Source organism: Bemisia tabaci, chromosome 8 (assembly GCF_918797505.1).
Source record: "Bemisia tabaci chromosome 8, PGI_BMITA_v3".
Classification (NCBI taxonomy): Eukaryota; Metazoa; Arthropoda; class Insecta; order Hemiptera; family Aleyrodidae; genus Bemisia; species Bemisia tabaci.
The window spans coordinates 31,660,989-31,675,609 of NC_092800.1; the positions used below are offsets into that span (position 1 = coordinate 31,660,989).

A 14,621-nucleotide genomic window follows, 5' to 3' on the forward strand; every position below is an offset into this window, starting at 1 on the left:
CAGTTACATTGGTCTTATATAGATCAGGGAGGAACGATGTAGCAGGCCAGCGCAAACGCAAATTGGGGAAACGTTGGAGTGGAATAGCAGATTGGGGGCATTCGTCGCCAGGTCGGAAAATTCCAAGGATCATCTTAGACGCGTTGTTAAAGTCCACAACTGCCCAACGAAAATTACCCGCTGAGCGTTGAGCTCAACGAAAGCGTTGGTAAATTCTGGTGGATTTACCCGTTTTCCAAGATGGCTGTTCAGCAAACTGCCCAACAGCTCAGCGAGGTTTTTGGCTGCTGTGGACCGCTGCTGAGTTTGCTGGATTGTTATTCCGCCATTTTTTTCTCACTTTAACCTCACACCACGCAACGCACTTTGCCGGTTGCCAGTCAGTCTAGGGAGAATTGCTTGTTTTGTTTGTTCTTTCCTCTTCCTCCGCGAGTTCCGTTGTGCTCTGCTCTTTTTCTTTTTACGAAGATGTGGGTCCTCATTCGATTGAATGTCATTACTTTAAAAGTGGAACTGCCAGAGCAGTTTCCATGAGCATATTATCCTCTTCTTCGTCAATCATGTCAAACACTAAAATAATGCTTCACAGAAGATTGAGAAGATTCTTTCGAACGAAAAAAGCTTTGACTTTATCACCGGGCACATATGTCAAAAATTTCATTATCAATTTCACAACATCAACATAACCTCCAAATCATCTCAATCCAACGGGAATTTAACAACGGCACCAAGATTTTCTTCCGTCCGTTGAGCTGACGTCGTCGTTGAGATGACGTCAATCCTGCGGAGAGTCAGCCATTTTCGTTGGGCAGCAAAAGTAATTTAACAACGCACCTCTTGCTAACAGACTGACCTCAGGGTTCCCAGGTGAAATTTTCAAATATCAGCACTGAGCGTCGAAAAATTTCAGCACATTGCCCTAAAAAATCAGCACATTTTAAATGCTTTAAAAAACACAAGTTTTAATATAATAGAGGCTTAACGGTTCCCGTGATCTTCAACTGCATGGTAGTAGCCCACTGAGGCTCAAGATTCGACACATTTTGACAGATTTTACCAAAGATGGATTTTACCCTCACCATACCATGAGGCAGCCCTGTCATTCCTCAGCGGCGCTAAATTTAAATTTGGCTCCCTGACTCGGAAGAGAAATATAGAGCATAATTCGGTTAAGTTACAGGAATATTGACTTTCACTATTTCTAGCAGAACTGGTCTCACAGTATTGCAAGTAAAAACATTTAAGTCATGACTCAATATTTGGTCTCAAAATACCATAGTTAATGTCTTTTTCTCATGCCATTAAGTTCCTTTTAAGTTTTTGACTTAAGAACTATTTTTCCGAAATCATCAAATCATTCCCTCCATTTCAACAATGTGCAATGTGGCCTCAGTTGCCAGAGCTGACTTTCCCTCCGTTGCGTGCTGACAAAGAGGTGCCGATGATCAGTGAAAGTGGAGCGCGGGTTTACAGGATTTAATACCCATGTTTTTGAGTTTCCGAGGGCTTGCAGCAGAAAATTCAGCACAAAATCAGCACAAAATTTAATTCACACACTTTTTCACACAAATTTCTGAAAATCAGCACTTTTGCTGAAATTTCAGCACACCTGGGAACCCTGACTGACCTGGGTCTTTTGACCATGGTCCACCCTTCCAGCAAGTCTGTTGGTAAGCTCATAACAGCAACAGCTTGCCGGAGAGAGTCTGGATCCAGCCTTAACGAAGACAGACCCTTACAAGGGGAGGTCCGGTTGGCCGCCGATTTCGGCTGCGCGCCCGTGGGAAATTCTCGGAAGTGAAGATCGGGATTTTCGCAGGGATGGAACGGGTCACGGGCAAGCCCAGAGATGATAAACATTCGTGTGGTTTACGGCGAGCATGATTTCCGGAAAGAGGATATCGGGGATCCCCGGGTTCGACGGCGCGGAGAAGCTCTGCGGGCGTATTCTGCCGTGCTAAGGAAGAACGCCGTATGAACCTTCAGGCGTCGCCAAATTTCCTTTCATAAAACACGCATTTCCTGGTTAACTTCTGAAGAGTTTCCTTCCAGTTTTCAGATAATTTTGTTCGCAATTTCATCTAAAGTTCCTGCAATTTTCAGAGGAAAACATACATATCTTTACTCAAAAATGAACGTTTTATCGAATTAAATTTGGCAACTCTCGAATGTTCATACGGCGTTCTTCCTTGGCACGGTGCCGAAGAAAAACGCCGCAAAAGCCATCGGACGTTGCCAAATTTCTCCTGGCAAATCACTAATTTTCAGGATAATTTTTGAATGTATGTCTACTAATTTCTCAGATAATTTTGTTTGTAATTTGATCTAAAACGTTTGAAAATTTCAAGGAAAGATATTGACAATTTTCCTCAAAAATAAACATTTTATCGAAGGAAATTTGGCAACTCTCGGATGTTCATACGGCGTTCTTCCTTAGCACGGTAATATTGACGTCTGTCTGCTCACAGGCGCCCATGAGCATGAATCTCTCCATTCGTTGACAAAGGAACTCCACCTCGTGGTTTGATACCTGGGGTTGGCCGACGCCGGGTACTCCGCCGTGCTAAGGAAGAACGCCGTATGAACCTGCAGACGTTGCCAAATTTCCTCCGATAAAAACCGAATTTACTGAGAAAATTGCGGATATTATTTTCCAAAATCTTCAGACAATTTTGCACGCAAATCAATCTGCAATGTCTGAAAATTTCAAGGAGAAATAAGCATGTATGTCGTCAAAAATACATGTTTTACCAATGTAAGTTTGGCAACTCTAGAAGGTTCATACGGCGTTTTTTCTTAGTACGGCAGTACTAGGCTAAAGGTTCGAGACTGCCAAAAATCATTGTAGTTGACATAGACAAGCCTCTTGAAGTCAAAATTGCCCATGGCTTGACTGCCGATCGTCTGAGTTTTTGCAGACTCAACTCGTGAGACGGTTAAAATCCCTGCTCCGTAGTAAGTATGCGGTATCACGCGAAAATGATGGCAAATCTTAGCTTTCTGCCTGTCTCAAATCACTGATGTTCACGAATGTAAGTATCTATGTTGAAATGCTCGCGTCGTTAATTGCGGAGATCAGGCGCGCAACTATTCGAACTCAGGAGTGTGTATGTGGTATCACCCAAAAATGAAGGCAGAACTCAGTATCTCGCCTGTCTCAAATTCCTGTCGTTTATGGATACCTACCGCGATATTCGTGTGAAATATGTGTAATTTTTTATGTTTGTATACCTAAAACAGCTGGAAAAATTGGGTATTATTTGCCGCGATATTGAGGCGGTAAACGCGTAATTTCTCCCTGTTACACAAAATCGCTGGAAAAATCGGGCAGTTCTGAATATTCACGAAAAGCTCTTCTTAAAATGTTTTGTGAATCCACTAGAGTGAAAGTGGCGACTATTCGAACTCCAGAGTAGCCATGTGGTATCACGCGAGAAATGAAGAAAAAGCTTCGCTGCTCGTCCGTCTCAAATCACTGATGTTTATGAATATAGGTATTATGCTCGCATAGCTAACAGCGGTTATCAAGCGCGCAACTATTCGAACACCGGAGCTGGTATGTAGTATCACGCAAATATGAAGGAAAATCGTGAATTTTCTTTTGTTTCATATTGGGTTTGGACGTCCATGAGTTCCGTGATATTAGCGTGTAAAATATTTTTGGTCAGAGTTTTTAATATTAATTTCTCAACCCAAAAGTTCGGAGTTGTGACAACAGATCTGATAAACCCTCTGTCGAAAAAAATGATTGGGGGAGGATGGGCAGCCACACTGCACTGTAAAAAAAAAAAAAAAAAAAAAAAACACACACACACACATTGGATCTAGAGTCCAGACTCTTGAAAACATTGACAAGAAAAAATACTCTTGATTCAATCGGATTTTTGCTTGAATCAAAACGAAATCCGCTCAAATTAAGAGGCTTGGTTCTTGATTTAAGCTAGATTCTGATTGAATCAAGAGTACTTTTTCTTGTCGATATTTTTAAGTGTCTGGACTCTAGATCCAATGTGTTTTTTTTCCAGTGTGTAAGAGAGGATGACGACTCTTGAAAAAATGGGGAAAAAAGAAGGCCCAGTTAATCGTAATAAATGCAAATCCCATTTCCTCCCGTATACTTGGCCTTTTCTCATGCAGTCAGTTACATCGCATCGAATCAAGAAGATGAGCAATCGTCTATTTGCGGTTTTCACTATCAATGATTAGTAAAGATTTTGACTGTGACGTGCGGAGGTTGTTCCGCGATCAGTTGATAACATAAACATGTGCGCTGCAATTTAGGCCCTGTTCTGATCCGCATTCGCTAAACGAATCTAATTTAAGGAAGAAAATTAGCGAAACCCCCTCCAAATTTCTGTAGCTGAAAACTTGTCGTTTCTCAGACGCTAAGAACGTAACTACATTCAAACTTTGTCAAAAGACGAATAAGTTGCACTGGAAAGAAACTCCGGCCATGGAAGCTGTACTTACGGGCTTTATAGAATACCATCCACGTTCCGGGCTCAGAGGCCGAAAGTTCCAGCCGCAGTGCTCAAAGCAATCGAACACTGGAAAAAAAACACATTGGATCTAGAGTCCAGATTCTTAAAAACATCGACAAGAAAAAATACTCTTGATTCAATCGGATTTATGCTTAGATCAAGAACCAAGCCTCTTAATTTGAGCAGATTTCCTTTTGATTTAAGCAAAAATCTGATTGAATCGAGAGTATTTTTTCTTGTCAATGTTTTCAAGAGTCTGGACTCAAGATCCAATGTGCTTTTTTTCCCAGTGAAGCTTTTATGGCTCCAGCATCCGGGACTTTCGGCTTCTGAGCCGGGAACAGACGGTATGTCTGTATAGCCCGTAACTTATTACTTTCTCGCTCCTCTTGCAGGTAGAAAAAGTATTGTCATCAAAAAAAAAAAAAGTTGAAATTTCATCATTTCTAGACGTCTAAAGGTGCCTGGAGTAGAAAAAACCAAGGAAAAAGTGTGTGTCCGCCCTCCAGGCGTCCCCCAAATCTGTGCACAGCCTTATCTCAAGATCTATTCGTTCAATTTCATTCAAAATTTGCATGGAGGACCATATTTACACAGAGAAAAAAACTTCGTGCATGGGACCCGAAGTTGAGGTCATATGGATCTTTGAAGTTTTCTGATCACGCATCCGAAAACTTGAGGTCGAGCTGCCGAAGTTCGGGTCAGACGTCGAGGCACTTCGGTAGGTACCAGAGTACTTCAGATGTGTGACACTTCAGATGTGTGACCCAGACCCTTCGGTATACATCGAAGTACTTCAGATGTCTGACCCGAACTTCGGCAGCTGGACCTCAAGTTTTTAGATACGTGATCCGAAAACTTCAGAGATCCGTATGACCTCAACTTCAGGTCCCACGCACGAAGTTTTTTTCTCCGTGTATGATCTCCTTATTTGTCAGTGTAGTTCTTCTTTTTCACATTTTTTAGTTTATAGAGAGAAAACCAATGTCTCGGAAAGGTTACCCGTGTGCTTGCATCCTCAATCGAAATTACACGAATGGAAGCAAAATTCTGAAACGGTGGTGTAGCGTCGGGGAAATTATTTAGGCAGCTGGGCCAAACGAGCTTGCACAACGTTAGACGAAGAGTGCGGAAACATGAGTGATGCATGAAACATGAAACATGGACTCGACGTAACTGCGATCAATGCCGAGATGAAACACTTTGTCTCGGAGCAAATGCTCTAACCTCACTCGGTGCCGTGCAAGATTTGCGCGTTATAATCGGGCTTTTTGCCGTACAAAAATAAGAGGTGCTGTCAATAATAAATGGCTGAAAAGGTTTTGCAGTCCGTCATTATATCGAGTGGAAAGCCCCGTGGGGGAGGAGACATGGGCGACATTAGGAATCCAGGGTATTTACTGTACGGAAAAAGGATGGATGCACTGAAAAAGCACGGATTTCGGAAGGTCGTTACGGAAGTACAGAAAGATACGGAAATTCAAGATTTTTGTGATAAACTCTAATAAGTAGCCTTGGGGTATGCGATTTCTAAGTATAAGTTCCCGGTTTGATCTCTCGTGTTTATAGGTTTATTCCTCTTTCGTTCCATCACTCCACTTTCCCAATCCGGATATGGTTAAAATGTGTGTGAGATGAGGAAAAGTTAAGGGGAAAGTAAGGATTTTTAAAAATCGCCCAAAAATGAATTTTCGGGAAAGTAAAGAAAAAACAATGAAAAGGTATTGAATAAGTACCTAAGGAATTTGAATGACTGAGTACCAATAGACACCCCACGGGGAATGTTTTGTTGGGGGCAGAAAAGCCCCTTAAGAAGCAGGGCCGGATTAAGGGGGTGGCCACATGGGCCGCGGCACATGGCGGCATAATTAGGGGGCGGCAAATTTTGCAATTTTTTTAAATGCAGGTACAAAAAAATCGAATTCAGAATAAAATTACAGACAAAAAAATGTGACAAAATCTCTCATTTCTTGAGAGTTCATTAATTTCTAATTTTGTCGTCTTTCGGTGATACAAAAGACTGCGGTACCTTTAATTAGTTGAGTTAAGAGAGAAACAAAACACGTAATTTGGCCTGGAGCGGCGCGGCGCAGAGAGAAATGATGACGAGGACTTGAGATGAAAAGGAGAAGCCCTCGGCGCGGCGGTCGGCATGTAGCACATATTAGCGCCTACGAGACTGCATGGTAACTTCACGCATTGCGTCAAACACAGCACGGTGAACAGCGGTCGGCGCGGCGTGAAACGCACAGTGCCTGCAAGACTACATGAATACTTCACGCATTGCGCCAAACACAGTGTGGTCAGCGCGGCACGGCGGCGGAAGTTAAAATTATTAAACCACATTTATATTTGTTCTTTCTTAATTTTTTAGTTCATTTCTTACAAATGAAAGGCCTTGTACGGAACTGAACTTCCGCGCGAAGTTCCGTGAACTTTTGTTAGTACCTAGTGTTGACAGGGCTTTCGCGAAAAATGTGTCCCACACGAGTGAACGCGTCTTATGCACCCTTCTCCCTCCGGCACGTACACTTGATGGTTTTTATTGATGTTTCAAAATGAATGAGAAGAGGGCGGAAAAATACAGGCGGCCCATGGGCGGCAAGTAGGTAAATCCGGCCATGTTAAGAAGGGGACCCGGGGAGCACTAGGAAACAACCCACCAAAGGGGATCCCTTCAGCTTGAAATGGGGGCCGGATGGAGCGCTACAAAGAGGAGTGTGGGGAATCTCCTTAGAAAAATTTTGAGACATTGCGTAGCAGTTTGGAGCTTTTCTCATCGAAAAGTGGATGAAATTACGATTCCTAAGAAGTAAGATATGTAAGGCACTTGCGCCTATGTAGCAAAATCTTTCACATCTGGGAAAGAACCAGTAAATTTCCAGGACAGCAGGCTTCACTTTCCATCGGCTTCCTTAGCTCCGCCTTTCGAAATTTGATTTTTTGTTTTCAAAAGTAATTTTGGTTCTTCACCCAAGATTTGTCTAAAATGATGCCCATATTAAGATGTACCTAAAGAATTGTCAATTGTTTGAAATATTATATTCTCTCTCTCTCTCCGTTACTTTGCGTATTTCTAGGTGAGGAAATATTGAATATTTAACCATCAGGCCGCTTGTTTATGTTTTTGTTCATTTATTATATATTCATAATGTGAAGAAAGAGGAGTGATCAGTAACATCTGAACCAACAACTTTGTAAGTCGCTCGTTGCTCTCAACACGAGTTAGGCCCTGGTCCCACAGGACGCGCGCGGCTGATTCCCACAACTGGGTTTCATGATTTCAAACTTGCGTCTTCCCAGACGTTGATGACGCGAATCCCCCTGTCAATGGCAACAGACAGGTTTCATGGGAATCAAGAGTGGGAGTACTTAAACGTCGAGATAAAGGACACATTTTGCTAAATTACTGGTACCACTTTTCATTTTTGGCATTCAACGGATACAATTCGCTGAGAAGCATGTTCCAATAGTTCATCCCCGAAAGATCTCTTTTGTAACACGCGAATTAAAGTGAAAGTGAGCTAACGCAAAAATTAAAATTTTCCTGCAATTCCTCCCAGAGGAACCTTTTTACCGTAGGGTTTACAAAATAAATTCTGTGAACAGAAACAATTGGAGTGTTCCTCTACGCGCAATGGGTCCGTTTTTTTTGCTAACAATTCAAAGTAACATCAGGAATTTAGCAAAATCGTTCGATATCACGGCGCTCTTTTACATCCGGTGTACACTGATCGTGAGCGATTTTTGTATACTTTTTTTTTTTTTCTCATTGACGCCAAAGTTTGGTTAATATTGGAAGCAGCGGCGTGGCGTGAATTGCGATCTATCGATCGTTATGCCATTTAAACCTATGGAAAAGGATCGATAAACAGGGTGTTCGCAGCGAACACCCTAATAATCGATTCTTTACCATAGGTTTAAATGGCATAATAATCGATACATCGCAATTTACGCCACGCCACTGATTGGAAGTGGAACACAGCACGGGAAAAAAATTATCACAATCCTAACTATACTCCCAGCTGATTTTGCCGCACCAGTCAGAGGTATATATGGTTAATCCAACCACACTTTCAGCTGTCTCAACCATACATCTAGCCGGTGCAACCTCTGTAATATCGGCGCCAAAATCAGCTAGGTGTATTGCTGGGATTTTGATACTTTTTTCCGTGAGGAGTAGGAACCCAAGCCTTCGGTTGGCTGTTTTCCCCTGCAAGAAATTCAAGGTACACTTGTAAGATGTCTCAGCGTTTTTTACTTCCGGGTTACACTGATCGTGAAAAACAATTTTCTGCGCATTTCTCCTGAGGAAAAATGACGCCAAAGTTTGGCTAATTAAAGTTTGGTTAACGCCAAAGTTGGTGGAACCCAAAAGCAAACCTCGCCTTTGGTCGATTCTGTGGTTTCCCTCGTAAGAAATTGAGGGTAAATAAAATTAAGTTGGTTTGTGTTTTACTTCTTCTATTTACCGAAACCAACTCAAAAACACAAATATTTGTGGGTGGATTCCCTTTTATATCATTGCACCCGGTCGCGCGGGCAACTTTGCGTCTCACGCTGCTCGTGGAAGCGCCGCTCGAGCGACCTCGGGCTTCGGGCGTTGCGCCAGCGAACCTGCGCGTCTCGTGCCGCAGGCGAAATTACTAAACGGAGACTTTAAATTAATTATCTCCGAGGATGAATACGCGCTCGTAAATCGCAACGGTACGGCACGGATCGCCTTTGCTCGCTTGCGCCCGCTGCCCTTACATCATTTTGGAATTTTGTAGCAGGGAACTACTAGAACATCTAGGAACTACCATTTCTGGCTCATTTTAGAAATAACATATGAATCTTCAGTTTTCCTACGCAGATAGGTGCATCTGTGAATGAGTCAGAGACCCTCCTCTGGCATCTTGGCGACAGGTGGAAGCTTTTACTTTCGGGGATTCAACAATTTTTTATGGACAATTGGACCGCGTTAAGCAGAAAGGAACCAAGCCACATCAGCTATCGTCAAATTTAACTGAACAATCTAATTTTTTGCAAGAGGTAGTTTGTGCGGATTCTATTGAAAATGTCAATGAATTTGCTTCGTACATTGCAGACAATTCACTGATTTTCGCAAAAAAATCAGCACTACCGTTTTTATGTGAAAACTTAAATTTTCCAGTCAAATTTGGCAGCAGCTGATGTGGGTTGGTTCCTTTCTGCTTAACGCGGTCCAATTATAAATGAGCAACAGTCATCAATCTTATTCCGGCTGTTAACCTACCTACATGGTGGATGATGAGCTTCGGACGACGTCATGAGTCACACAAGTTTCCCCTGGAGACAAGAATACGGTTACGTGAACCGAATTTCACGGACGATATGCAACAATGATGCATATCTATGAACTATGATATGCACTTGTGGCTCTTATGACTGAAGTTTATTTCTCAGCGCGAGCACTGCACGTTTCCCGTTACCCTTGCCAAAAGTTTTGCACGCTTTACCGAACGTTTAAAAGACGCAGCAGGCGATCCTGACACAAGAACGCAACATACCAAACGTGTTGACTGTCGACTGTCGATTGCCAAAGTACGAAACTATATATCATCGTTTGCAACGTTGCAGACTTAGTGTCATACTTCGTTGTCTCCTTGGAAAACGAGTCTACATAATCTATCGACAACTTTTTGAATTTTTGCTCTCCGCCAGTAGAATATTCTGTGATAATTTAAAGCTATAAAGTCTGTTTGTTTATCCCTGAAAAAATAAAAAAGGAACCGAAATTTTGAAACATGGTAATAGAGATACGTGGTTTAGCACTTTAGTAATCGATTTTGCAAATGCTCTTTAAATGCACGCGACTTGTCTGATTCTCAGATTCCTTTGTGCCAAGCGTCTTCACGACAGTTTGTGATGTCATTTTGGCACGATGCCGTTTTCCAATGCAAATGAGACACATTACTTTCGTTGCAGTTCTGCCGTGTTAAAAAAGAACGCCGTATGAACATTTGAGAATTGCCAAACTTCCCTCGATAAAACATGTATTTTTGACAACATTCATGCATATTTTTCCTTGAAATTTTCAGAGATTTTAGATTAAAGTACCTACTAAAATGTCTGAAAATTTTGGAAAATAAAATTCAAAATTTTCCCAGTAATTTCGGGTTTTATCGGGAGAAACTTGGCAACGTCTCAAGGCTCTTACAGCGTTCCTCCTCAGCTTGACGGAGTTATGCTAACGAAAGTTAGGGTGTCGCTGTACTCTTAGTGACGATTTATTCGATGTTTTCTATTTCTTATCATTGATAGGTTGTTTTCTCTTTGATGCTAGTAATTTCTCATGTGTTTGATGTAATCTGTTTCAGCGAGTGCGAAAACACTGAAGGTCCTGTTGAGTTTTGCAGTCGGCGGACTTCTGGGCGATGTCTTCCTTCATTTGCTACCCGAAGCTTGGAGCAACTCCGGCAAACGTAAGTCATTTTTGAAATCAGTCTAACTAACAAAATATGATAAGTTCAGGGGTGCAGAAACCACCGGAGACCGTCAGGTTGCGATCGGTCGCGAGCAAAAATGGGAAGACCGGCACACAGTGAATCGAGTCAATAGGAGAGATCGGACAAAATTTGGAAACTTCAAAGACTTTTAACTCTGTTTATGCACAACTTTGGGATTCTGAAAGTGGATCCATTGGTTTCGGTGTGACATTTTCTTCTGGAAGCATCCTTTAAAATTTATAATGTGATGAAATAGACATCAAAATTTGCATTGTTAGTAAAACATTTCTTGTCCGGCCTCTCTAATTGACTCGATCTACTGTGTGACGCACTGGCGGCGCAACTTATAAATTGCATATTTTCCGCAAAATTGAGGCAAAAATCGCGGTGAAAATCACATCTTTTTCTCAAAATCGCGGTAATGTGTATATTCAGAGCAAAAATAGATCATCGTTTTAAAATTGTTTGTTGCCTTTATCATGGATTTTTTCACTTTTGTTCTAAAGAAATTTCAAGATTTTTCAGTAGTTTTCGTCGTTTTTTCGTGTCGTGACCTTTTGTCAAACTCAGATGTCGCCCTACGAATTTTTATTTTCTCCAAAACAATGAATCGTTAGACGAAGTTCTCAGTTATGGAAATGAGCGTCAATTCATTGACATGCCAAAAATTCAGTCCGCACTTGATCAAAAAATGAAAATTCTATTCTGCTCTTATTCGTCGGAATTCAAATTTTTGACCTCACATAGGCCTCTTCCGTAATAGTCGTGTAAGAAATAGTCTGATCGTGACAAGTTGAACATTGCAGCGCATTGCTCAGTTCTCAAAAGTCAGCGTCAGGAATTTTTTGTCGCCTTTATCGTTCGTTCGGTCGGCTCGCCGATCATCATGAACTCGGAAGGCAATTGAAATAACGCAGTCATTAAACTCACACACAAAACATGAAAAAAAACGAGAAAAATCATTCGAATATCGGTGGAGGTACACCTTTGAAAGTGAAAGCTCTTCAATATCATCGGCAGGTTAATTTACCACGTGACAGCTCCATGTGTAGCTTTAAGTCCTCAGCAAATACATAGTAGATACTGCAGAACTCTGTTTCAATTCGAGTAGCTCCTTTCTTGCACTCCTCATGCTTGAAAGGTCGATAAGGCTAGAAGGTAATTTATGGTCGTTGGATTTTTGTGCATGACCTGAGATCGACTTGAGCTTGAAATTTCACCTCTCTTGCCAGTTTCTTGTGATAACTTTTACCTCTTGAAAAAAAAAAAGAATTCAAAACTCTACTTCCCCTCCTCACCATAATCATTTAATTCAATGGTAGAGTTTTAGGTAGATTAGATTAAATAAAGATTCTATCTCGCACACGGTAAAAAAAAAAAAAAAAAAAAAAAAAAAAAAAAAAAAAAAACTGAAGTTATTCTATTCAAACCGAATAGTTTAGCGCCTATACTGCCGTGCTGAGGAAAAACGGCGTATGAACATTCGAGAGTTGCCAAATTTCCTCCGATATGTTTATTTTTCACTGGGAAAAAAAAACACATTGGATCCAGAGTCCAGACTCTTAAAAACATCGACAAGAAGAATTACTCTTGATTCAATCAGATTTTAGCTTAAATCAAGAACCAATCCTCTTACTTTGAGCGGATTTCCTTTTGATTTAAGCTTAAATCTGATTGAATCAAGAGTCCTTTTTCTTGTCAATGTTTTCAAGAGTCTGGACTCTAGATCCAATGTGTTTTTTTTTCCAATGTTTAGGAAAATTATGAATATTTTTCCGAGAAATTTTGCAAGAACTTCAGGTAAGTAAAATTTCAAACAAAATTATCTGAAAAATTGGAAGAAAAATATTCACAAATTTTTCCGAAAATTCGTGATTTCCCTAAAAAAAGTTGGCAACGCCGAAAGGTTCATACGGCGTTCTTCCTTAGCCCCGCAGTATAGCTACTTTTCGGTATAGGAAGGCTCATTGTGTTTGTTAGCTCTTGATCTTATTCGAGCGAACCGCTTTTCGTCGCACAGCACCTTTGTCGTAAGGTCCAGTTACACGATCAAATTGAGCCATCAAACTGAAGCTCTGATTGGTGGAAAAAGACCGGAGGTGAGTATGTGACCAATGAGAGGCCCAATTCGATGCCTCAATTTGATCGTGTAACCGGACCTTTGGAATTATTGCGCTTGGAAAGCGTTTTTCATGTAAGCCTCGAACATTGAAATCGCTTACCGTGTAATGTGTTAAGTAGGTACAGATAAGTACCCAGCGTGTTTACATTGATAAGAGCGCGTGTATTTACATACACTCATCGCATCAGCGATTGGTGACTACCTTCTTCTGATAAACAATCAAAATTACCGCTTGTTATGTCTGGGAGTTTGACCCACGATTGCACTTTTTCAAATCGAGTATTGATTTTTTTTTTTTCTTTCTTCATCTCAACTTAGAATTGACGATAAACTCACGTTGCATCGGAGTGCCTCGCGCCGTGAGAGAGGACGTTAACTTCAATCTCTTCGTTTGTAAATAAATTAATTATCTAATAATTGTGAAAGTAATTATATTTCAAAAAGGTCGCCGCAAAACAAAACGAAATCGCGTGATCATGGTGCCGCGCCTGATTATTTTAAGCACTTCATTTTTCACGCGTTTTTTTTAGCCCCTCCATGAGGCAGTGGTGAGGGGGAGAGGGGTCTAACAGTTTTCTTCGATGGAACGTAATCACGCGCGTATAACATGACGGTATTATTAATGTGTCTATAGTGTGGAAATTTTTCATTTTATTACGGAAGAACTCTCCGTTTACGGGTACGGGTACCCTACCATGCAATACCAAAAAGGATGACGTCACTATATTTGTCGGAAGCCGATACCTCTGCCAGTAGACTGATTTAGTGGCTACGTCATTCTTGCGATGTTTCATCTATCGATTCTCTATGTTTCCAACTACAACAAACTTGATAGCATCATAACTTGAGGTCCAAATACTGAGGAGAGTGTATAGAGTTATCTCATCACGATTTTATCATTGACCAAATGACCAATCATAAAACAATCAATGACTCATTAACACGATAGAAATTTCAATCGCAAGAAACACTTGGACGCATCTCTCACCCTGACGCGGCGTGAATATGATGAGGTTATGTGTTTGACATGGTGGAGAAATGATGCTGGGTGTACACTATTTCGCGGGGAAATCAAAGCCAAGAAGTTCCAAAAATCATAATTAGATTTTAAAAAAAGGCTCATTAGAGTTAGAAATAGTTTATTTGTGACTCCAAATATAATTTTTGGAACTTCTTGGCTTTGATTTCCCCGCGAAATGGCGTGGACCCGGCACCATTTCTTCACCTTGTTACATACAGTATTCGGGCCACTTCTTAAGTGTTTTTTTCTTCTCAGTTATGTATTTGTTTACAATGAAACCAGCGAATTGGGATGACTGATCACGTAGTTACTCGATCAGTCTTATTTTGAGCGTAGAAAATTGGTATTTTGACGAATTTTAATACGTATTGCTGATACGAATTTTGATACGTATTACGTGGGATTTACCCATCAACATTGTAATTATTGAGTGTTACAACTAGTGTAACTTACGCATTGAGCAGCCCTATCACAAGTGGGAAACGCGAAATCAGAATGATTTCATTCATATGTCAACATGAACTAAC

The 14,621-nt window shown here is 41.1% G+C and overlaps 1 protein-coding gene across 1 annotated transcript in view; it reads left to right on the plus strand.

The window, feature by feature from the left end:
- Nucleotides 1–14,621, plus strand: part of Zip99C (Zinc transporter Zip99C) — a 53,002-nt gene that overhangs the window by 2,169 nt on the left and 36,212 nt on the right. Inside the window, exon 2 of the mRNA XM_019041095.2 lies at nucleotides 10,823–10,927. Coding sequence (XP_018896640.1) covers nucleotides 10,823–10,927 — 105 coding nt within the window. The remainder of the gene's footprint in view (nucleotides 1–10,822; nucleotides 10,928–14,621) is intronic.